The 25,620-nt window shown below is 40.8% G+C and overlaps 4 protein-coding genes across 4 annotated transcripts in view; 2 read left to right on the forward strand and 2 right to left on the reverse strand.

The window, feature by feature from the left end:
* Nucleotides 1–12,234, reverse strand: part of LOC308080445 (N-chimaerin) — a 34,960-nt gene extending 22,726 nt beyond the window's left edge. The window contains exons 1-6 of the mRNA XM_080422333.1: nucleotides 12,140–12,234; nucleotides 11,914–12,048; nucleotides 9,348–9,386; nucleotides 9,074–9,129; nucleotides 2,831–2,862; nucleotides 2,423–2,536 (exon numbers count right to left, since the gene is read on the reverse strand). Of these exons, the coding sequence (XP_080278459.1) occupies nucleotides 2,423–2,536; nucleotides 2,831–2,862; nucleotides 9,074–9,129; nucleotides 9,348–9,386; nucleotides 11,914–11,932 (260 nt within the window). The 5' untranslated portion in view covers nucleotides 11,933–12,048; nucleotides 12,140–12,234. The remainder of the gene's footprint in view (nucleotides 1–2,422; nucleotides 2,537–2,830; nucleotides 2,863–9,073; nucleotides 9,130–9,347; nucleotides 9,387–11,913; nucleotides 12,049–12,139) is intronic.
* Nucleotides 12,235–15,106: 2,872 nt separating this feature from the next.
* Nucleotides 15,107–18,199, forward strand: LOC308080320 (gamma-glutamylaminecyclotransferase-like). Its single transcript, XM_080422128.1, has 2 exons — nucleotides 15,107–15,243; nucleotides 16,448–18,199. Exons 1-2 carry the CDS (start codon nucleotides 15,223–15,225, stop codon nucleotides 16,940–16,942), a joined length of 516 nt encoding a protein of 171 aa, XP_080278254.1. The 5' UTR covers nucleotides 15,107–15,222; the 3' UTR covers nucleotides 16,943–18,199.
* A 232-nt stretch (nucleotides 18,200–18,431) lies between these two features.
* LOC308080354 (gamma-glutamylaminecyclotransferase-like) lies at nucleotides 18,432–21,781 on the forward strand. The gene is made up of 2 exons (XM_080422178.1): nucleotides 18,432–18,769; nucleotides 21,170–21,781. The coding sequence occupies exon 2, from the start codon at nucleotides 21,194–21,196 to the stop codon at nucleotides 21,680–21,682; it is 489 nt and encodes a 162-aa protein (XP_080278304.1). The 5' UTR covers nucleotides 18,432–18,769; nucleotides 21,170–21,193; the 3' UTR covers nucleotides 21,683–21,781.
* A 950-nt stretch (nucleotides 21,782–22,731) lies between these two features.
* LOC308080577 (biotin--protein ligase-like) lies at nucleotides 22,732–24,631 on the reverse strand (the record flags this gene model as incomplete). Its single annotated transcript, XM_080422470.1, is given in 2 exon segments — nucleotides 22,732–24,507; nucleotides 24,509–24,631. Coding segments are annotated over 2 exon segments (1,899 nt in total).
* Between the last annotated feature and the right edge of the window lie 989 nt (nucleotides 24,632–25,620).

The raw sequence follows: 25,620 nt of genomic DNA on the forward strand, positions 1-25,620 counted from the left end.
AATCATGAACACGGCATGCAATTTCTGTGACATTTCGCACGCACATTCCCACTAGGCCGAGGAAGAATACCACTTCAGCCTCATGGTGGCGCTATAACAGGCCGATTCGTGTTTTTACCTAAAACTGCACCGATCTGTGTAAAACTTTGTATGCGCACCCAAGCCAAGGAAAAACCTTTGCCCTGTATTTTTTTGATATTACTCCTTCAGATTTTATCCAGATTTCACGCAAATCGGTACACATGATCTCTATAGTTATGTGATCAAGACGGATCCGTTTGATTTTTCATACTCCATCCTGATTGGCTAAGATTGATATCTAAAGTTTACAGGAGTGCACAAAATGCGCCACCAGGAGGCAGATTTTTGCAAAACAATCTTTTTTATATTACTCCTACAAATGTATTCCAAACTTCACGCAAATCAGTACACGTTATCTAGTCATGTGATCAAGACTGATCCGTCCAAATTTTCATATTCCATCCTGATTGGCGAATTCCAAACATGGCTGGCCCACAATCCTACCTGACCTGGCAGAGACCGAGGAGCACTTTTTCTAGTTCAGTTTATGCTTTTTAAATTATTATCATTTTGGGATTTTGGTATCATGACACAACTGCTCCAACTACTGTACAAGAGCACTGTCATCACATTCATTCCAACAATGCTACTTTTTATTTGAGTTATAGCCAGCTGATGTGTGGTTTAAGTAAAATAGCACAAATTAAGACAGAACTATGACAAAACATCCCTGAACTGGACCTAATTATACCTGGCTCTTTAGCGGATTACTAATAAAACCAGCAGAAAAAAAAGAAAATGCATTAACCCAAAATCCAACCTTTCCTTTTCTGCCAACCCAGAGTGGGCCATGAGTTTGTGCATAGATATTTATGGAAAGCAATTATGGGACAGTGGGGTGGTGGGGGGGGGGGGGGGAAGAAGGATGGAGAGTCAAAATGGGAGCAGTTGGAAACTTAGGTTCTGTTCCACTGACACCATACATCACTACAAGACAAGATATGACGGGATATGATACAACTATATGAACAATGCATATTTCAATACATGCTGACGGTAGAACCCAAAAGACTTCAGAGAAGCTATAAAGGTGCATTCAGTCATTACACACTGGAATATCTTTACGTGACACAAGTCAAGATCAAGTCAATGTAAAAAGATATACAGACATAAAAGATACTGTAGACAGCGTGACATTTCTACGCCAGAGCGACGTGCCGAAGCAAATACAGCAACGGACACATGCACACAGACACGCTCTGACCAGTATTATGAAATATTTATTTTTTGTTTGATGTTTGATAATTATTGGTTAGGTTTACAAGTGCATAAGTAGTTTCAGTTAGAAATGTACTATTTGTGGTTTAGTTTTCATTTAGCTTTCTTTGTAACTTTTTCAAGGAATGCCTTGATTTATAGATCCTAAGCAAGAAAGGTAGGATGATAGAATGCATATAGGGCAGGCTATCAACCTGTGATGATAGAAAAACAAAAACAAAGATGGACACCGATAAGATTAGGCTATCCTGATTCCTGACTATGGCTTGTGAAAAGCGTTTGATTTTTCTTTTTGGATCTTTGGTCCATAGACAAGTTACCAGATGGACAGTTACCAGATGGGAGTTGGGTTGTGCATCTGATGGGGTGGGGTGTGAAGTGCCTTTAATTGCTGGCGATTGTTTTCCTTAAGTAGCCAACCAAAAATAATCTGCATGCTATGCTAGTCGCTACTACTACAGCAGTGTAGGCTATCATACACGTAGCAGTGTGACAGTAGTATAGGAGGAACGCAGTCTCGTGCACGCCGGTGCATGTGAGTACTCCTGCTCAAAAGACTGGCAGGATGCCGTGGTGGCGTGTGAAGCGAGCACTACACTCCCCCCGGCTGTGGGTAACTCATCACATTCACTATAAAGTTCTCCTGCTTAGAGAGCATATCTGAAATGGCCATTTTCACACTTGTCTACAAGACAAATGTGCTGAAGTTCTTTCACACCGTTCGTCTCCTCGCTCTCATGTCTCTGCATCACCTGCATCTGCCAGCTTTTGCTATTTACAGCCCAACATGATGACTATTTTAACGCCATGCATCTTCAGCATGAACCCGTATTCTCAGTCCGCATTGGCTGAAAATAAGGCAACTATGCTAAATAAGCTCAACGATATGTGGTTCTTTTGAGGTGTTTATAATCTCCTCTACCTGCATTTAATCACCACTGTTCAGAAAGTTGGGTTATTTGCTTTAGCCAACTTGCATATATTATTTTTCTTTTTCTCTCTTTCACTGTGTCTTGTCACTCTCCCTCTTGCCGTGGTGTGAACTGCCACACCTTTCACTGTCACACACACATAAGTGTGAACGTGCATGCATGGTGGAGTGTGACTGTGTAGTGGTGCGTACCGCAGGGCCAGTGTGTAGGTGCCAGGCTGTCTCTGACTCTCCCTGATAAGGTAGCTGCCCTCGGCTTGGCTGAGCAGCTGGTCGGCCTCCTCTCTGGAGATCATCCCATGGTACCTGGACCGCAAAAACCACAACCACACCTTGTTTCCTTTATGCAGCAACACACACACAGATATAAGCTTTCTGTCTCCTAGTTTTATTACCGTTTATTCTGACTATTTGTATTTGATCGACTTATTTCAATTTTACTCTTATCCACACTGGTGAGGAAGTACGTGTGACTGCCTGCAATGTTGCTACCATATGTATTGTACGTGCATGTGACACTAAAACGCCTTGAAGCTTGTCAACCTTTGTTTTAAAATGCTAAATTATTGAACTCCTGTTATTAATAAAAGGATAACTTACTCTCGTCCATAGTATTTGGGTCGGTTGTCCACCTGGGAAAATAAAATAAGACAGGATGTGAGACAAGAACGAAGGCCACAGAATCAGCATGAGAAGAAATTAAACATGCACGCACATTAGGGGTGTGCCGATATATCGTCCCGCGATATATCGCGATACGTTTTTGTGACGATATGTATCGTTTTGGGAGAATTTTTTTTGCAATAATAATGTAAAAACAGAAGTATTTGTTTGCATTTGCTGCCCCCACCCCATATATTTCCAACATTTCTTGTTCTATGTCTGCCCGTTACCGAGTTATGACCGATTATATAATTTTGACCTTCATTGTGACCTTCACCTTTGAGACCTAAAAGTTTATCCCATCAGGGCAGCCTACAGATCATTCCCACCCAGTTTCATGAAACTCCACCCAGCCGTCCTCGATTTCGACCTTTGACTTTTTTTCTAACCAAAAGTGTATCTCTTCAGGTCACGGTTGAGAAACCAGCAATTAATTCTCAAGTTCTGTTGTTAACATACAGAACATACATAGGTATAATTACAATACCCTACCACAGGTAGTAGGCAGGGTAAAAAAAATAAAGTATAAGTCATGAATGAATGAAGCTGTGCAAACTAGGTACATTTTGACTCATAGTTTGACTGAAAAACTATGTTGATGTGAAGAAATGCCAAGGCTAGCCAAAATTATTCATGCTCTACTGGACGGTCCGATATCCGGGGGGAAACCCCCACAAACATTGGAGATTAGACTTTGTGTTAATTATAAAATCACATTCCTGGAGGACCTGACAGTGTGTGTGTAGAATGCTGGATTATAAGCCAAGTACTCAATATTATGCTGTTCTCAACAAAACTGCTGCCTGGCCAATACATCAGCCAAGCCCTGACTAAGTGAAGTGAATATTAATTTGGCTGCAGTGTGTGTGTGTGTGTGTGTGTGTGTGTGTGTGTGTGTGTGTGTGTGTGTGTGTGTGTGTGTGTGTGTGTGTGTGTGTGTGTGTGTGTGTGTGTAGAGAGAGTTGGCAGGTAGGCGTGTGCACATCAAAGAGGCTGCAAGGCGTAAATGAAAGCTTGCAAGTGAAAATGTGGATATAAAAAACAATTAACTGTGTTCAGCTTTTCACACCGCTGCTCTGTGTTCAGGTTACCCTTGATCAAAACTCTTGGGAAAAGACTTGAAATGGCAAAACGTCAAACGCACAAACATCAGGGAAGAATGCTGGGTGTGTGCGAGTGTCTCAGCCTGGTGCGGCAGGCTAAAGACCAGTGGTTCCCAAACGGTGTGCAACCAACTATACAAGAATTTGTTTTATTTGTATTCACTGAGTCAGTATGTTGTGCATTTCCCAATACAGAAGCAAATTACAGTGTATAACCAAACTTTTGGAATTAGTAAATAAAAATAAACATTTATGCAGTGTGATAAGAGGGATAACAGAGGCACGAATATGTATACAGATGTGCTTTGCGATTTTGACTTGCCCTTTGGTGTGCCTTGGGCACAAAGAATTTCAAAACCACAGCTGTAGACAGTCTTAATCAATAACCCCATTTTCACCTGATATTGACCCTGATAGACAAATAAAACTAATAGTCATCCTTGATGGCACTTTAATGAACCCTAGCATCCCGATTCTGGGCATGTCATAATAGGCAAACCTTTGGTGAAACTAGCCAAGCTTATAGAGCGTAAATTTTCAGCGAAGAGATTCTGTGTAGAGGGAAAACAGGAGGGGACCGATTATAGACCCCTGGTGGACCCTGGTCAACAAAGAGTTTGGTTAAAGTGAGTGAGAGAAACCCACTGAGAAAGAGAGAGAGGAGGGGGTGGGAGAGAGAGATGTTTTCAGTCTTTGCTGGGTACATTTTGAATTAATGTTAAATTGTGAAATATGGCATTACAATGCGATTAAAGTTATCTTTCCTCTCTCTATACTCTTTCCCATCTTTTTCCACTGTTGTCCTCCAATGAAGCAGAAAAGTATTTTAGAATACTTATAAATGAATTAAATGCAGTATTGTGTACAAGCATCAAGATGAACGGAGAAATCTAGCGTTATCTAAACACTGGCATCAGTTTATCATTATAGTTGTATGTGAACTGGTACCTGTGTGCGCAAATATGATACTGTATAAATATCCCTGCATGTACTTGTGTGTGTAGTTTTAAAGCTGCAAAACATTTATATCAAAACCCGGTATCCTGCATTTCTACCTGGGGAGCTGTTGTGCGTAGGAGCTTCAGGCAGTACTACTCGTCAACCAGTAGGTATCCTACCCGACACCAGGGTGACCACCTCCAACCACTGCAGATGTACTAGGAATATTGTATTAACATACTCTACCGTACGTACTGGTTAAAACATTAAAATAAGTTTCAGATTTGCAGCTTTAAAGCCTTTATCAGTAGGCACAGTGATAGCTCAGCAGAATAAATTACTCATAATCTCAATAGCACTCTGTGAGAAATGGATTACAAGTCAGACAGTATCCATTTATCCTCTAAATTGGAATGGCACTCTGTATTGACCGAGTTTAGGATATAGAAACGATGACAGCAGTGTTCCTTAATTAAACACAGAAGAAATGCCATAAGGACAAAGTATGGCTATGTGCCTCTTCAGCCAGTCTTCCAGTTAATGATCACTGATTTAAAATGGGTCAATGGTGGCAGCCTGAATTGAAATGGACATCCAGTCCAGCTGTTCAGACAGACACACACACACACACACACCTCTATAATGTCTGGACGGAGGTGCCTATTGCAGGACACACACACAAACAGTCCCAGTACTTACTCCCACTTGGATTGGCTCAACCTTGGCACACCACACTGTCCTTTACGTAGCACACTGGTAGATGCCACATGTGGTGGCATTTTGCCCCCGGGGCAGAACCTGCTGGTGCATGTTGTTGTCTGGTGACATGCAGTGTGCTCTAGCACCTGGCTGTCATTGGCTGGGATTGTGTTAATACAGCCACAAAATAGCACTGTGTTAATATAGTGCATCACCGTTAACATTTTTATTGCCTTTCCTGAAGGAATCAGGCTCTTGGCTATACCCGTGTCATTAACTGAACCATTAGTTATTCTTTGAGGGAAATATTAGTAAGGTGTCAGGACACTGGACCAATGTTTTTTGAGAGCAAGGTTCACATTGCCATTTTTGTTGTTTTTATTATTTAAAAATAGCAGATATACAAGCTCATAGCGCGGCACCGAGTGCCGTGCTACAAGCTTGTAGATCTGCTATTATTATATTATATGAAAAATCGTGAACATGTGTGCAAATCTTTGAATATATATTATTTTAAAGCAAACATGTTTAACTCAAATCTTTGCTTCTGAGGGTCCCTGGAACAAAATATTTTGAGATGGGGGTCCGGTCAAATGCATATCATTTTGAGGGTTTCTATATTATAGAAACATACGTTTTTCAGAATACTGTTGGGATTTAGAAGACATTTCTAGAATCGGCTTCAGGCCTTAATGGGTTAAGACAAGGTAAAAAGAATGTGTATAGTAAATTAACTCTGCAACGTAAATACTAGATTAGCGCTGCAACTATTGATTAACTTAGCGATTATTCTATCAATTACTTTTTCAATTAATCAAATAATCGAGAAGCTAATTATTTGAAAATAGCCAATCTACAAACTCACAATGCATCATGATGTGAGATTGTAGAGCTTCTATTTGCCATTTCAATTATTATTTTGAATCAAATTAATCAAATAACAAATTCCTTCATTCATACATTCGGTGCATATTGAGGAAGAAGTTATATGGCTGCTTATACCTAACCTTTATATTTTACCATCACTTATATATAATACATTATGATATTTGACAGCTTGTAAGTGCCTAAATGTCTCCACTAGGCTTAATAGCTATTGTTTTGGTACAGCCTAAAAGAGCCTATCTTGTTATGGTTCAGTTTGTCCTTCAATCAGCTACAGTATAACTATGATCTCTGCCCTGTGCTCGAGGCAGAACTACCGTACCACTGACATGAGTATTAATGTACTTTTGACCATGATATCATGTACATAAAGCATAAATAACCACCACCAAGAATATTGTCTCGACTCCTATGTGCCTCATCGATTGCCGATTGATCCAGAATTCCACGAAAATATCATGTACCTTCTACCTCATAGGTTCAATTCTAGCTTGTGGCCTTTGTTGACTTTCATGCTCTCTTCTCAATCCCATCTTTCCTGTGTTCACTGACTAATAAAGCAGCAATGCCTTGAAGATAATCTTACAGAAATAAATAATCTTACAAATTAAAACACTCAGTCCTCATAAAATAACTATTCATTAGTAGTGAACCAGTAATGTTATTTGAACCAAGGTGGAAAGCCACGTCCTTGCTGTGTCAGACATAAAGGACAGCCTCTTCCCTGGGTCTCTGAGGACATGGGATTTGTGGACAACAGCAAAACCAATCAGCCCAGCTAAAAGCAGAGTCGACAAATACACACACGTGCATGTAAGCTCACATACACAAGGCTGCGCTCAATAATGTTGGATAATTAATACAGTATTCCTCGATACAACCCACCCACAAAATTGCTAATTTCTGAACATTCCAGGTAGATTAATACTTCTCTTTCTTTCTTTACTGGGCCTGTTTTGATGTAATACTCCATAATTATAATGTTCCTCATAAACAGAACACCCTGAATTATATCAAACATTTACATTCCATGGCATGAGCTGGATTGAACCGTTAAGACAACAGTGGTTAATGTGAAAAAGAGGAGAGGGCTATATGCTTAATTGTTGCATGGTGGCCTCTATGAGATTCAATGACATAGAAAGGTTAGGAGCAAAGAACATTTTTACTGTGCAAAATGTGTCAGTTACACCACCTTTCAGCCTTTGCGGTCACTTATTGTGTCCTGCACCAGCAACAATTGGACATTGCCCTTTGAAATAGAAATGTTAGGACTCTTTTTCTAAATTGCCCATGTTCATCTCAAAGAAAATTACACTGACCAATGCAACAGCTGTGTTATAAATATTATTTAACAACTGTGACTTGACCTGTAATAATTATTTTGGACAGCAGTGGACTTCTATGACTTCCAGATATTTAACCCTCGTAGGGTCCTCGGGTCCTTTTGACCCGGTTTAACATTTTCAACATGAATTAAACGTATGTAAACATTTTTTGTTCTCTATGAAACTTCTTCTATTTGCCTTATTTACTGTACTAAACATGTGATATGAAAATGAAAATTTTCATTTTCATGAAAATGAAAATGTTCACACAGGGCCTTCGGGTCAAAGTGACCCGAAGGCCCTGTGTGTGACTAAAACACGAAGACCCTACGAGGGTTAAGGCTGCATCTACTGTTGGCTAGATGGACCATAGTTGCTAAATGAAGAAATGCATTGGAGGTTTGCCTCATAAGTTTTGTTGACTTTTTTTTAAGACAGTTTTATCCTTTAAACCAGTGGTTCTTAAACATTATCATGTCAAGGACCCCCAAATTGATATGTATTTGGCCACAGACCCCCATTTGAAAAGCGTTTGTCACAAGGATCTACAAGCTCGCTACAATAAGAGATCTACAAGCTCACAGCCTGCTGTGTTGCACTGTGAGCCTGTAGATAGGCTATTTTCAAAAAGCAGAACAATTAAAATAGGCTGAAATGTTTATATTTTGTTCATCAACTGTTCCTTAATTTGCTGGGGGCCCTCTGGAACCCTCCCCAAGGACCCCTGGGGCACCCCAGAGACCCCACTTTGAGAACCACTGCAACCACATCAACAGGACAAAAGTGCATGAGTGCAGACATTATGAAGATGGCATAATTATTTTATTACGTTTAATTTCTGTATAGCAATGCAAAAAAAGCCGTTACTGAAGGAGGACGTTTTGAGTGGTCTATTGCATCTACCAGTGCAGCGGTCGTTGAGCATATGATATAGTACAGCTTTCCCAAAATCGTGACAATGCTTTGCAGACATATTTGTGGCTGCCCCATTGCCATATTAGACAGTTCAATCACACCGATTTCCCAAAATAACCAACAATAGGCTTTGAATAGGCTAATTAAACAATGGCTGGCCCTCCGTCAAAGTGGCTAGCAGGACCAATAGGTTCACCAGTTCACCAGCTGCAACTGAAAGGCACCAGTGTATGACTGGCTTCTTGTAGTGCTAATTTGAAGATGAACATGTGATCATGTATTTTGCTCATGTGGGTGTGCAGAGTTCTCACCTCACAGATACAGGTAATTCTGCGAGGGTGTGGCGCCTCCTGCTGGAGCTGATACACTAAGGCAAGAGACACAGAAAATAGTATTAGAACTTTTTTACATTACATTTTGTATAAATGTACACATAAAAAAAGTATATATTTTTTCAAACTGATAAAAGTTATGTATTATGAATAATTCACTCAGATGGTTTACTGTTAGGTACTACAGAAACAATGGAGTGTAAACAATTGTGAACAGTTGGATAATTCAGGAAATAAATCATTTAATACTTACAGTAGGACTTCCATACTGGAGGCCTGTACTCGTCATGATCTAAAAATGAAAGAAAGGTTAGGCACTTTTTATCTCACTTATTAAAAACAGGCCTACCATTGAAGGTTTGTTTTGGCTTATTTATCAGGAACCTCATTTCCTTGGTTACAGTGACCCCAGGGGGTCAATAGGGGACACTGATTTGCCTGTCACGAGACAATTAGCCACATATACAGTACAGTGCGAGTGTGTGTGTGCATTTATTTAACCAATATGTAACTATACCTTTCAATCCGGGAAACCCTTTTGGTGTATAGTTGTTGCTGTATACAGTATATAGCAACATTATTTTTTATTTTTTTTATTTGAATAAAAATGTTTTTCAGAAAAACTTGGGTCAGGATTTAGAAGAAGTTTTTAGAATAGGCCTCAGGTCTAAATGGATTAATAAATAGAGCTTAAGTGGTTCATAGAATGGAACTGAGGGAATCGACTGGAAATGAATATAGGTGAACATTCAAAAGCCCAGAGAGAATAGGAAAATAAATACATAAAGGAAACCCGTTTGTTCTGTATTTATCTTTTGTTAAATCTTTCTTCCTCTTCTCAGTGAGCTCATTGTTTTATTGCCGCCTCGGCTGCTATTATTAATGACAGGTATTTTATTACACAATTCATACAATGAAGCTTAAGTCTTTTTTTAAACAACAAAGCTTTCATACAGACTAGCGCAATTGTTTGGCTCCTTCCCCCCCAAATTAAAATGTAATTGATTATGGTCACATATTAATAGTATTGAGAGTGCAAGTGGTATGGTTTTACACAGCAAGCATCTCACAAATACAAGGGCGAGTTTTCTCCATGTTCTCTTCTTGGCTCAAACTAACCAACCATTTCCTATCTTGGTGTTTGTGTGTGTGTGACAGTACAAGCCTTATCTACTCCACACTCGCTTTCCTTGTATCCTGTCTTCAAAATAAGCACCAACACGGCCCAGGAAAGTGATTCTAGCTCTTTCCGTCTTTCGGGAGGCATTACTCAATGCATCCAGACACCTGATACTTCCCCTTTTTGTCTTTGTATGGGACAGAACGTTACATCAATCTGCAGGTTGCCTTACTAATCAACAAGCACTCATATCTCATATGACCTACTGCAATACCTCTACAATGGTAGGGTGGAGATGGGGCGTGTGTGTCAGTTTTTAAAGATTACATCATATTTTATCCTGTTAAGCAATGTGTGTGTGTGTGTGTGTGTGTGTGTGTGTGTGTGTGTGTGTGTGTGTGTGTGTGTGTGTGTGTGTGTGTGTGTGTGTGTGTGTGTGTGTGTGTGTGTGTGTCTGATTGGATGTGTGCTGAATTTGAAGAACAGCCAAAATCATTTGAGGAAGGTCTTACGTCACCTCCAACAAGCTAATACGTGCATTTACTGATAATCAAAAGGCGCATTGCCAAAATTGCCAAATGGTCCCGACAGGATTGATGTGACATCTCTTTAATGCAAAGAGAGAAACTACAAATAGACTGCGTTAGAGGAGTGTGTCTGAGAATTTCAAATAGTGAACACAACATGGTTTTCTAAAGGGACCAGTTTACCAGCCAGTGAGACACACACACACACACACACACACACACACACACACACACACACACACACACACACACACACACACACACACACACACACACACACACACACACACACACACACACACACACACACACACACACACACACACACACACACACACACACACACACACAGGGTTTGCCAAGTTTCAGGGGACATTGCATTGACTTACATTCATTCCATATCCCCTTAACCTAAACAACTATGAAACTTCAGTGTAATCTAAATAGAGACATCAGTTTTGTAGCCAGAATCACATGCCTACCCCCAAATAAACTGGTTTCATGTTTTTATGTCCGAAGTCCTAACATTATTCCAAAATGCAGCCTGTCAAGAACACACACACACACACACACACACACACACACTAGGTGGGCACTAGGGACACCTGGGCACACACAGGTTTTGCAAAGGGGAAATTGCATTGACTCCATATCCATATCCCCTTAACCTAAACAACTCGATAGGTGCACACTAGGGACATCTGGGCACCTCAATGTAAAATTGGCTATTTTGTCCAAAATGTTAAAAAATAGTAAGTCAAAAAAAGTTATGTAAAGTATACATGATGTGAACATGCACGGCACATCATTATCATACCTAATTATCCTCCAACTTCTTATTTATGCTCCAAAATGACTGGATATACAGGTTTTATAGCAATCTGTAGCAATTGTAGAGATATTAGACCTTAATTGTCGAATGTTTAAGCATGTTCTAATCACGTATACTTTACTTGACTTAGGACCATTTTTCTAATATATATATATTTTTTAACATGTTGGACAAAATAGCCAATTTTACATCGAGGTGCCCAGATGTCTATAAGTGCCCACTGCCCACCTCTCCTGTTACCACACACACGTAGTAATTCAATTGCACATAATAGAGCAAGCATGATTAGAAGTTGTACATGTACACAGGTGTGATGAATCATGATGATTGTTCTTCTTACCAAACACATTTAGGGCCATCTCGCTGTCTCTGATGAGCTGCTGGTTTAAATGATGGTGCGACAGACAGACAGATGCCAGAATGATCCCAGCACAGCAGCAGCGAACGTGGCTTCTATTACTTTATAGCTCGGATCCTACAAGAAAAAGAAAAACACAATGAAATGAAAACACAACGGAGCATTATTAGGGAACAACTCGTTCAAAAATAAAAACACACAAACGTACCGAAGATATCAGCCGAGCTGCTAGTATTATCTGCTGTTATCACGGCGCTGCTGTTACTTCCATTCTATCTACGTCGTGGTCGCCATCTTTGATACTATGTCACGTGATCCGTATTGCCCCCCCCCCTCCTAACCATAGAGTTATAATCATAGAGTTAAAAATAAGGTTATGATATATCGGGCTCCTACCTCCTTAGAAAAGTCCTGATACATCCATGATGATGTGTGCAGTGGTGGAAGGAGTACTCACATTGTTTACTTAAGTGAAAGTACCAATACTGCAATGTAGACATACTCTGTTACAAGTTAAAGTCCTGGCATTCAATATTGACTTGAGTACAAAAGCATTGGCATCAAAATATACTTTAAGTACCAAAAGTAGAGAGTACTCATTATGCAGAAGGTCCTATTTCACAAGTTAAATCTTTAGAAAATAGCAGATCTACAAGCTCACAATGCGTGCATTGCGACGCATTGTGAGCTTGTGAGCTCTGCTATTTAACAATAATTTAAAAAAATATATAATATAAATAAAAATCTACAAAGTAATCAGTAGCTAAAGTTTTCAAATAATTGTGGTGGAGTAAAAGTATAATATTTGCCTCTGAGATGTAGTGGAGTAGAAGTAAAAGTACAGAAAATTGGAAATACTCCATAAAGTAAAAAATACCATTACCTTGTACTTAAGTGCAGTACTTGAGTAAATGTACTTAGTTACTTTACAGTACTGGATGTGTGTGTGTGTGTGTGTGGGGGGGGGGGGGGTCTCTATGGCAACGGAGGCTGACTGGACCTGACCTTATAGCCGAAGATGAAATTATTCAATCAATAATGACATGAAACATATAGATCGATATAGTGGTGGATCTGAATGAATAGATTAAAATCTATTTATTTTTGTTTTAATGGATCCTATCCCCAATGATTCATGAATAGCCTACCGGTATGTCAGTGAATAACTGACAATGATTCATGCTGCAGTGCGATCACAATACATTTTCTTTCGTCTAAATAATTATTGATTTGAATTGCTCCAAATCAGGGAGTCATCTGATCTATTCCAGGGATTCCCAAACTATTTCATGTCCCAAAAAGGATCCTCAAATAGCCATAGCCTATTTGGAAGAAGAAAAAAACGACTGAACCTGACTGAAAATATTGTAAAATGGCCAATGTACAAGCTCACAATGTGTCACACGTGAACCATTGTGAGTTGTAAATAGACTATTTGAATATTCTGAAAATGTTTCAACACTTTGACAATGACAATGACAATAGGGACAATAGGGATGGCAGGTTGAAAGTGGTTAAACTGGCACAATAAGTTATACATTTATTTATTTATTTATTATACTTCTATACTTCTTCATGAATTCCCTTTCCCCCCCATGTTCCTCTTCTTTGCAGTTGGCCCCCATGGAGCTCCCTAATGGCGCAGAGTGAAAACCTGTGTGTTATTTATTCTATTAGATACTGTATTTGCATTACCATGAGGTCTTTCTGAGGTTGGGTTCATCCAACCAGCAGCACTACAGAAACTGGTAGTGGTAGGATAGATAGAACAGTGGTTCTCAAGCTGTTTAATGTCAAGGACCCCCAAACAGTAACAAATAGCCAGTGGTGGAAAGTAACTAATTACATTTACTCAAGTACTGTAATACATTAGTACATTTTATACTTGTGAAACGCCATATTCTGCATAATGAATACTTTTACTTTTGGTACTTTAAGTATATTTTGATGCAAATACTTTTGTGCTTTTACTCAAGTATATTTTAATTACCAGACTTTTACTTGTAACAGAGTATTTCTACATTACAGTATTGAAACTTTTACTTTTACTTTTTCCACCACTGCATCAAGCCTAACCTCTCTCTGTCTTTGATGCATCCCTTTTTTCTAACACAGATGTTCTGCTGAACGTGATCTTGGTGCACTTTCACTGCTCCTCACTCTCTCTCTTCCATGACCGGGGTCCCCCAGGGGTCTATTCTTGGTCCTCTCCATTTCCCCACTACAACTCTCTTCACCAAAAATAGCAGATCTACAAGCTCACAACACGTCACGGTGCATTGTGAGCTTGTAGATCTGCTATTTTTCTCAGAATGTTTGACTATTTTTGCAATATGTTCACCAATTATGCTCAGAATCAGGACACTAGGGTTCATGTGCTTAATAACCCATTATCTGATATTCCCTTTGTGTGCCCACAAAAAAAGTGTATTTGTGGACACAGATAGGCTGAAAATGATTTTTAAAACTGGATAGGCCTATTAAGTGACAGTGACACTGCTCTCCTCACAGGGGGGAGCCCAGATGACAGTGTAGTGAAGAAACAATTTTTTAATACATAAAAAGAAAAAAACTGAAAGAAAGAAAAGAAAAAATACTATTACTGCATCAAAAGTAATCAACAAACTGTACTATACAAATTAAAAACTGGTCAAACATTGGCCAAATTGTCAAATAATATAAGAAAGAGGCAAAAATTGTGAAAATAGACGATCTACAAGCTCACAACGTCTCGCAATACGAGGCGTAGACGCTTGTAGATCTGCTATTTTCACAATATTTAGCTGTGGAACCGAGTCAAACTAAATGTAATGCTCATCTCCTACATTCCACGTGCTTATCAGGGTGGGGGGTCCCCAGTTCAAATATGATTAGTTTAAGGACCCCAAACTTGATATGCATTAGGCCTTTTTATTTATTTATTTTGTAAGGGTCCATTTGGTTCCCAATGATCAAATCTCATGTCTCAGGACCCCCTGGAACCCTTCAAGGACCCATTAGGGGTCCCCTGACCCAACGTTGAGAACCATTGGTCTCTTTCTCTTTTTTGATTTTTTTTGCGACGTAATGAGTGACGGCATCACGTTGCGAACGTTTGCGCAAGCTCACGGTGTCATTGAAATTGAGTTGTCCAATCACGTTCTTCGTACTGTCGGCACATGACAAAGCAGGAAGTAAACATTGGTGTACATCAGAGCATAGAAGTACTGTACCAACATACAAACAACAACGCCGGAGGGATTTATAAAACTCAGCATAATATCTTGTACATATGGTCCTGACCAAAGGTCCATGAACAATAAAATAGTCAAGGTTAGTATTTTTGTTGGAATTAGGGGTGGGGGATTTAGCTGTAAGAGATACACTGCATGGAACATATGTACAGTAGCCTTAGATCAAGACTATCGTTGATGCATTTTATCAAGTATGACATAGAGTCTTAGCGACCACTCCCCTATTTTGCCCTGGAATGTCACCATAAAGCCCGTATTTCTCCGAACATGTAAAAATGCCAAATATAAGGTGCTTACCCGCTTGCCCCAAATGTTAACAAGGTGTTCGGAGTATTAAGTATAAGTGTGCAATGTATTAGTCCATATTGTTCAATAAAGAAGTGTTTTAATCCCGTCTGTGGCCGATTCTGTCGGAAATTCTCGATGGGTGGTAGTGACAGGGCGCATCCGGTGAAAGCCGGAATTACACTCAATGTAAGCAAGGGGGGGAAATGGCGTACGGCCACAGACGGGATTAAAACAGTTCTTTATTGAAAAATATGGACTAATACATTGCACAAATACTCCAAACACCTAGTTAACATTTAGGGAAAGCGGGTAAGCACCTTATATATTGCATTTGTACATGTTCGGAGAAATACGGGCTTTACTGGTGACATTCCAGGGCCAACTGGGGGTGGTCGCTAAGACTCTAAATATAAAACTGTCAAAATCGATAAAAACTCATCTACTAGAATCTTGACGTAAGGCTAGTATGGAACATATGAGTTATCAAATGAGCCTCAAACTACTGGCAGATATACAGTAGATGTAGAAGGATCATTTTAAAGCCTGGCGTGTATATCACTACTGTATAGTAGTGTATATCTGTCTGACTCTTATGTCATCATGATTTGTGTGCGTGGGAACTCATTTTAAACAAGCTTAGTGCTTTATGAGTTATCCAGTTTAGTAGACATTGTATTGTGAATTGTACTTCCATGTACTGTTTCTCATGTCTTACTAAATAAAGTACTTCAATCAATCAATCAATCAATCAATCAATCACAGAGGACCCAACTCGGGTGTGATGTGCCGAGTGGAAAGTCGGTCGGACTGGTGGTTGTCCAGAACCGAAAATCCATATGTCTCTGTATCTGACTGGCTGTTTGTCTGTCTGTGTCCCTTTTATGCCCATATATGTCATAGTACTGACATCCACCACTGTGTGAATTGTTGGGACTTTCTCAGAGCATATGCTCAAGGTGACACCAAGCCTGATTATCGACTGTCTTGTTTTCCAGGCGTGTTTAACATCCTGCACCCAGATGACACATGTGTTCGTGTACGGGACCCTGAAGAAGGGCCAGCCCAACTACCATCGCATGTTTGACTCAGCCAAAGGCAAGTCCCAGTTCCTCGCCTCAGCGCGCACCGTGGAGAAATATCCGCTTGTGATCGCCGGCGAATACAACATCCCTTTCCTCCTCAACGTCCCCGGAGAGGGCCAGCGCATCCTGGGCGAGATCTACAGCGTCGATGACCAGATGCTGGAGTTCCTGGATGAGTTTGAGAGCGTTCCCACCATGTACCAACGGACCGCAGTGAAGCTGGAGGTGGTGGAATGGGTTGGAAGGAAAGATGGGGAGGAAAGTCCGTCGGTGGGGAGCGTGGTCGAAGCGTTTATATACAGCACAAAGACGTACAAGCCGGACTGGCTCACACTGCCTACCTATGACAACTATGACTCCTATGGGAATCATGGCTTGGATTATGCTACCAGAGAGGCCAGAGACTGATGCACTGTAGCTCACTAGACAACAGAAGTCATTTCATGATATCATCAAACTTAGCTAGATACCAGGAATAGCACCCAGTCGAAGAAGCATTTAGCATTTAATTATTTTGTTACAATGTAGTTTTTAAATAATTAACCACATGAACTGTAGCATCCATATTGTGGGCATTTCATAATAAATAATAATAATAATAATAATAATAATAATGAATTGCATTTATATGGCGCTTTTCTAAGTACTCAAACTTACTCAAAGCGCTTTACAATGGTTCATTCATTCATACAGGGGGGGGCATTGGGAGGTGGAGCGGCGAACAGTCGACGCCAGCGTCCCCACTTTTCCCACATTCACACACCAATGGTGGCAAGCTAGCGCCGACCGAATCATTGGAGGCAATGTAGGGTTCAGTGTCTTGCCCAAGGACACTTCGACATGTGGACAGGAGGAGTTGGGATTCGAACCGCCGACCCACGGATCAATGGACGACCTGCTCTACCTCCTGAGCCACAGCCGCCCTAATAGGCGAACATTCAGTGAAAATAGCCGATCTAAAGCTCTCAACACGTCGCAGTGCGACACATTGTGACTGTGAGGTGGTAGATCAGCTATTTAATGTGTAGAACCCTGGTGGAACCCAGTCAATGAAGTATATGGTTTAGTTGGTTAAGACATTAAAAATTGATTCAGACTAATAGAAGTTAAACATTTTAACTTGTGAATATATGTTCTCCATTAAGATCATATGATTTACTAATTGAAATCAATTTTGATTTTAAAACCATGTGCTGACTTAGAAGAACTGCATTGTACTAAGCAAGATCAATATTTGTTAAGGGTATTACTAGTAGCGTCAAAAAAGGCGTTAACTAAAAAATGGCTTACGAACGTTATACCAACTATAAATGAGTGGATTGATTTAATCTATAATATATTTATTATGGAGAGAATTACATTTAGCTTTAGAGGTCAGACTGAAGTCTTCATGGACAACTGGTTTAAATGGCTTACTCATGTCTCTACATTAAGACCAGATTTTATTTGATTTCAGTTATTTTTATTGAATTTCCTTTATTTTTCTCTGATAGACCATATTGAATAAGATGCACGTCGAATTTGTCCCATTAATGGACCTTTTGTTCTCCGTTTTTGAAGATGTGACCAAGTGTATGGATTATATGTATGCATAACTAGTAAATAAGTGACCAAGTAGAGAGACAGTTTCCTCCCCTTATATGTTTGTATTTGTATGTTTTGTATGTTCGGTTTGTTTGTTAGTAATGTGCTGTCTTTTGCTTTTTGTGTATGTTTGTTTTCTGAAAAATCCAATAAAAAGTTAATGGAAAAAAAAAAAGATCATATGATTTACTAATGAGACCTGTTTTTGTGGATAAAGTAAAAAATAAATGTCCTATTGTCCTTGCTTCAGAATCCAGGGCTGAGCTTGTATGAACTATTGACTAATTGACTATTGAAATATTGGTAATTTGTACAAATAAATAAATATTGAAATAAACAACTTTTAATTTCCTTAACCCTTAAGTTCAATTCATTATTTCCATGGCATGGACTTAAAATCATCAACATTGTGTCCTAAAGTGAAAACATTGACAACACCAAAGGCCAGGTGGCCCTGCCCCTAAAATGATGAAATTCCAGGCCTGAAGATGGTTCTATAATAACATTGGACTCTTTAGTCATTTATGTGCTGTTGTAAATAAAATATGCTGACCATGGATGTGTGAACACACGATGGCGCTGGAAGGAGCTTCTTCAGGATTGTCATGATTTCTACATTCTCAATGAGAGCCTTTCCTCGCTTCACTGACGGTAAGAATGTCCTCATGAATAAACAAACGTCTTTGGTCATTAGTTGTGTTTTATCATTCTACTACACCATCTTGACGAGTTGGTTTCTGCTTAGCAGCCTCATAAATTAATAGGGAAATGTAATAGTAATGTAATATCAAGAAGTTGTACATGTTATAACATAGTTATGCAGTACAGGCGGGCACGGTCCATTGTTGCTTCAGAAGAAATGTGTAGGTACTATAAATGTGCAGTGGTGGAAAAAGTTCTCAAATGTTTTATTTAAGTAAGAGTATCAATACTGCAATGTAGAAATACTCTGCTACAAGTAAAAGAATAAGTAAAGAAGAATTGAAAATTTACTTGAGTAAAAGAACAAAAGTATTGGTATCAAAATGTACTTAAAGTACCAAAAGTAGAAAGTACTCATTATGAAGTCTCGTTTCACAAGTTTTCGTATACAGTAGGGCTGAAGTGGGTAATGTATGTTTTGTAATAAATATAAAAATCTACAAAGTAACTAAAGTTTTCGAATTATTGTAGTGGAGTAAAAGTACAATATTTACCTTTGAGATGTAGTGGAGTAGAAGTAAAAGTACTGACAATTGGAAATGCTCCAGTAAAGCAAAAGATACCTAAAAGTGTTACCTAAATATAGTACTTGAGTAAATGTACTTAGTTACTTTACACCACTGTAAATGTGTAACTTCAAGGGTTAATGTTGTATTGGACAGTGGCGCATGCTGTTATCACAAAGACTCACTCTAAACACGTCTTGTATGACGTGAACATCTGAAAACTTTGCAATGATCTACTCAGGCTAAATTGATCATGAGACTATATAATACATCCTTTCCACCGTCTTATAACAAGATAAACACAGCTGCATCTAATACAATGCATGTTAAAAGTATTGACAATATTGACTATTGTAAATGTTTTCTCTTTGACATACCTAAACCAGATTCATTATTAATGTAATGATCTGCCCCTGCGATGACACGTAGGACAAACGTCATCCCAGTTCCATTAGATTTAATCATTGAACTCCGCCACTTAGCCTATTCAAAAGTCCAAAGGGCTTCATTGACAGTCATACCTAATCTTACCTTGAGATAGGAGAGACTCTTTGTTAGTTGCTTAGTTTTAATAAGGTCTGTGTGTGTTTGTGTGTGTGTAGTACAGTATACTCACACAAACAAGCCATGGTTTCATACTGTGCTTAAACAAATTCCTTTAGAGGTCCACATTTCTGATGTGGTCCTCCATCATGTGACATGAAGTGTCATTCATAGCATTCTTGTGTATAGATAGACAGTACACCATCCAGTGCCTTTTCCTATTACAGTAAGGCTACTGTGAGCGTCCATGTCCATAAATGTTCTTCTCATAAATTGATGTTTAATATAGCCTACTAAATCTAACATTTGTATCTATCAAAGTTGTTTGTGTTTATTTGTTGTGCTTATAAGTTAAATGTTTAATAACTTTAATAAAATCTATGTTTGTTATTTTTTTCAAATTGGTTAGAACATTTTGCACCTTTTTTCAAACTATCAATAAAAAAAAACATCGGTGGTCTAGGACAGTGGTTCCCAAACTTTTTAACTGAAGACCCAAAAGAGAAATAAGATGTTTGCTGGGGACCCAAGCTAGTGAAAATGACAGATCTACAAGGTCATAACGCGTCACTTCGCGCTGCGTTGTGAGCTTGTAGATCTGCCATTTTCACTACTTCTTAAAAAAAAAATATGTATTTATGGACATTTTTCAAAATGTTGGAATTGTTTTTAATTGATGAAATGTTGTGATTTTTTTTGTTAAAACTTTTTTAAACTTTTGAAATAATATATATATATATTTCTTTTAATGTAGGAAACGGGGAAAAAATTTTTTTTATTCGCGACACATAAAAATTGGGAAACAGTGGTCTAGGACTCTTCAAAATCAGGATAAGCATTGGACCCAAAACTCTGGCATCTGGCAGACCCTGTCCTGATGTGAATTGTTATGAGACTGTCACTGATGCAGTGGTTTTAGTTTCCCAAACAGTGGGTTGGGAGTGGGACCCATGTTTGGGTTGCAGACCAATTTACATGGGTCACGAATAAACATCTATTTTTTTTGTCTTTTAATTCTTTTTTCAAGAGATTTTCAGAAAGCAAACAAAAATTATAATCTAACATTTTCAGAAATGAAATATAAATGTAAAACATTTTTCAAAGAATTCAAAGAAGAAAGTTAAGTAGTGAAAAAGCAGATCTACAAGCTCACGTGGGTCACGAGCAAAAACGTTTGGGAACCACTGTGTTAGTGCACAGAGAGAGAGACATTTAACAAATATTTCAAGCACAGCCCTCTGAGTCAATGAGATGCCCAACGTGACACCAAGTCTGATATATCGACTGTCTTGTTTTCCAGACGTGTTTTACATCCTGCACCCAGATGACGCATGTGTTCGTGTACGGGACCCTGAAGAAGGGCCAGCCCAACTACCATCGCATGTTTGACACAGCCAACGGCAAGTCCCAGTTACTCGCCTCTGCACGCACCGTGGAGAAATATCCGCTTGTGATCGCCGGCGAATGCAACGTCCCTGCCCTCCTCAACATTCCAGGAGAGGGCCAGCGCATCCTGGGCGAGATCTACAGCGTCGATGACCGGATGCTGGAGTTCCTGGATGCTTTCGAGGGCGTTCCCACCATGTACCAACGGACCACAGTAAAGCTGGAGGTGGTGGAATGGGTTGGAAGGAAAGATGGAGAGGAAAGTCCATTGGTGGGGAGCGTGGTCGAAGCGTTTATATACAGCACAAAGACATACCAGCCGGACTGGCCCACACTGCCCAACTATGACAACTATGACTCCTATGGGAATCATGGCTTGGAGTACATGGACCACACACGTCTTTTCATGATATCGAACATACTGTAGCTAGAAACCAAGGAATAGTAGATATTCTAGATAAAGCTGTTAGGATTTAGCATCAGATTAAGATAACACGCAATTCTCACCCAAAATTAGAGCAGATAACATGTCAAATACCAATATAGAAGGTGCATCAATATAGCAGGGCTGGTTGCAAGAAGGCTAGACTTAAATTGAAATGTATAGTTTATAATCAGTATAACTGTAACTGCTTAAGCAGAAAAACTATGGTGGTTCATGTAACCAGCCACAGTGTCCACAGTGGTCCCTCAGTACAATGCTGTTTTATTATAGGCTTTATTTATTTTCTTTTTTTAAAGTCAGGTTGAACTCAGGTTCCAATGCATAATCACCTACTTTGTTTATTGATTTCAAAGTGTCAAGTGCATTTCTTAATAACGCATGAAGTCAAAAGCAGGGACTGTCAGTTTTCTGGTATTTTTGTTTTCTGCACAGAAGGCACTGAAGCCAGCCTAGTTATACATTGTTTGTTCCTTTGTTCCTGCATATGATCTTTCAGTTGACATTTTTATGAATAATATGGACAATTCTATATGAATAAAACCACCTCCTCTCTGGTGCTTCTACCTCTTTAACCTGTGTACTCACATTAGCCTAATTTCAAGATAAACTCCCCCAAAAAGGTTAATTGTGTGATTATGGATGTTTAGAGAGAACAGGACTATGGAGACATTGAAGATAGAATTCCATAAATAGATATTTAATCCATAAACATAACACTTAAGTCATATCATCCAGCACTTGTCGACGAACGGTAGCAACAGAATCCTTGTTGGGAGAAAATAGGAAATCATTAAGCACTACAGCATGCCATTATATGCTAAAATGTTCCCAATTTTTCAAAACACGTACAAGATTTACAATGCCAAAGTGTAAGCGGTTTGCTTTAGTTTAATCAAAGTTATCTATGTGTTTTAATGCATTTGAAAGTAGTTGTAGATAGTTATAACTCAAGTTTCGTATGTATCATAGCTTCATCTCCAGTGTTGAAGAGGCTGTCATCAGGGCTCTGAAAAGGTCCTTGACAGGTCCAGTCAGGTCGTTGCGTTCTGATGTCGCTTCCTGACCACCAGGTTCGTCATCATGTCGAAGGAGTTGCCGTCGGGCTCCACGGACACAACACCCTGCTCTTTGCAGTACACCTGTAGGAAGCCACTGCCGTCCAGGCCCACAACGGCCGCCTCCGGTCCGTCCTCACTCCACAGACGCACCCGAGTCCCGCTGTGAAGCCATCTCGTATAATAGGTGGGCAGGACGGCCTCTGGTCCTCCTTGCTGGAAGGCTGAGATGAGGTCCTCCAGGGAGGTAACAGTCCGCGCTATGAGCTGGGCTGGACTCAGGGCCTCCAGGCTGGTGCCGTGATCTCGGTTATGCTGCACCAGCAGGTCATTGACACAGATGGTAGGATTGCTGTTGCTGACGTTGAAGCCACAGCCAATCAGCAGATGGATGGTCGGTCCACTGACTGTAGAAGTCACCAGCACTCCCCCAAGCTTCATCAGGTTACTGTAGTAAATATCATTGGGCCACTTCAGCCTCATATCTATGTCCTGGTATCCAGGCAAGGTGCGTACTGCCTCCACCACTGCCAGGGAAGCGAGATGTTGAATGAAGGATATTCTATGACCTAGCCTGGATCTAGATTCCACCTGGATATTAAGTGTGAAAGAGGCACAACCCAGAGGACTCAGCCAGGCATTCCCTCCACGACCTCTGCCTTGACTTTGCCGAGCAGCAATGGCTATCAAGCCTGTCTGCTCAGGTACATGCTGCACCAGTCCTTCCAGGAGATCCATGGTGGTGGGGGTAACCTCAGTGTAGAGCAGTGTACGACCCAGTGTCTGGGTCTGCAGGTTCTTTCTGTACGTGTCCAGGCTGAACTGCTCCAACCTCAAGGACTCAGAAGGCTCAGTGACGAGGGCCAGTGTCCCTTCAGGCAACGCAGTCTGAAGGTCAGCGCCAGACACCAGCCTGAGAGGGGCCTTGGATGACCTGACAAAACCGTCCGGGTCTGCGTGACCTCGCAGCCACTTCAGGAAGCGGGCCTTGGTCTCCTCACTGGTGGAGAACACATACACAGGACTTGGAGGCGGCACCTGGTTCAGCTCACAGCTCAGTCCGAGCGAAGAGAGAATCTCAGTTAAGACCTCGTAGCGCCGTGCGTTGCTGAATTTCAGCTCGTCAAAGCCTTCCGATGTCACCTCCTGTGTGTCTGGTGTAGTTTCCAGGTGCACCTGACACAGGATGGCTTCCCCTCCGCCCTTGCCATGGGTCAGCCTGATGATGACCATGTCCTTCTCCTCCCCATGCAGGACCTCCCCTTTCAGCTCCCCCCAAAGCTCTACCTCTCCTCCTCCTTGTGTGTCCCTAACAAACACCTTCCCACTGGCCAGCAGGCTGAGCTCCAGCGCTGGGTTGTTCTCCCCGGTGAAGCTCAGCCTGCTGCTCCGTCCACATGGCCTCTCTCTGGCCTCCAGTTGGAGCCCTGCGGGGCAGAATGTGGAGGACAGCCCCAGAACCCGGCCACCGAGGCCCAGGTAGGTTAGGAAACAGGTCTGCAGCTGGGGTGTGAGCGGCTCTTCCTCTGCCAGCACCAGAAGCTTGGTGTTCTGCATCCATGGCTCACTCAGGACTTGTTGAGGCCGCAGTGGGTAAACCACGTAGCGGTCTATGTCGATGCACTCAGCTAAGAGAACACGGATCCTCTGGAAGCGCTCCTCACAGCCACCCGTGTACACCAACATATTGGGTGGTTTGTCGGTTACATCCTGACCAAGGAACCCATCCCCACTGTTCAATCCACCACTCGAAGTCATCAGGAAGCTCTGGAATGTTTTCCGCCAAGGCGTATTTGACAGAGGAGATGGCGCTGTCCTGCAGCTCCAAGCTTCCATGGCAGCTGGACAGATGGCGGTGGTGACCATGGGCCTCCATGTGGCTGTCAGGTGCAGCAGAGGGGCTCTGAGACCCTTCTCTCCTCCAACGTCTTTTCGACCTCTGGTGGTTGGACGAGGCGGCCTTTCTGAACTGGACCAGTTAGGGGTCTCGGTTCCCAGCTCTCCTGTCACAAAGCGACGGTTCTGAAAGCACTCAGTCTGTGCATTCGTGAGAGTGAGAGAAGACACAATGTCGGGGCTCTCAGGACGTGGCTTCTCGAAAAGTTCTTTGAGGGGTGATTCTTGGAGAACAGAGACTATCTTTGAAGGCACAAGTGCATTGTCCAGCTGAGGACACTCCATAAAAGCTAGCCCCACGGTACGGCGCAACATTTCAAAGACTACTTTCCTGGTTATGTCATCATTGTATCACATCATCACTGTCAGCCATGCCCAAATATGGAGATTCATGGGGTACCATCACGCCAAAATAGGGACGCCTGGTTGAAAGTGGTTAAGCTGGCCTCGTCTTGTTTGTGTACGTTGGTGGTAATTGTCCTGTATGAATCTTTATAACGAGGTCGTCTCTCTGCCAACCACAGCCCTTAAGTGTCAGCCACAGAACAGAATTGATAGGGAGTGCTGTGCTCAGTGACACCTTGACCCTGGACTTTCACTCAGACACACTTGGTTGTGTCAGAGCTGCACTTGAGCTGATAATACCCCTTTAAACATTAACATGAAAAATAAACCGGGAGAGAAGACACATTTCTAAATGTCCATACATTTTGAGGTTAGCCTTAATTGGAGGGGTAGGTTAATTGTTTTCATTCGTTTGCCAACAACTGTAGGGAAAATGTCTCAAAAATGATTTGGCTTTCAAGAAAGAGGGGCAGTATGTTTTGGCATTTATTTGGTCAATAGTCCAATTTACTTAACACTAAATCTGACTAAATTTGACTATTTTTCACTTTGTTCTTGTTCTTTCCATTTCTGAGCTACAATCCTACCCATTGAAGAAGGCCAATTTCTTGGACCCAAAATTCC

This window comes from Gymnoscopelus braueri, assembly GCF_963280865.1.
Source record: "Gymnoscopelus braueri genome assembly, chromosome: 24".
NCBI classification, from domain to species: domain Eukaryota; kingdom Metazoa; phylum Chordata; class Actinopteri; order Myctophiformes; family Myctophidae; genus Gymnoscopelus; species Gymnoscopelus braueri.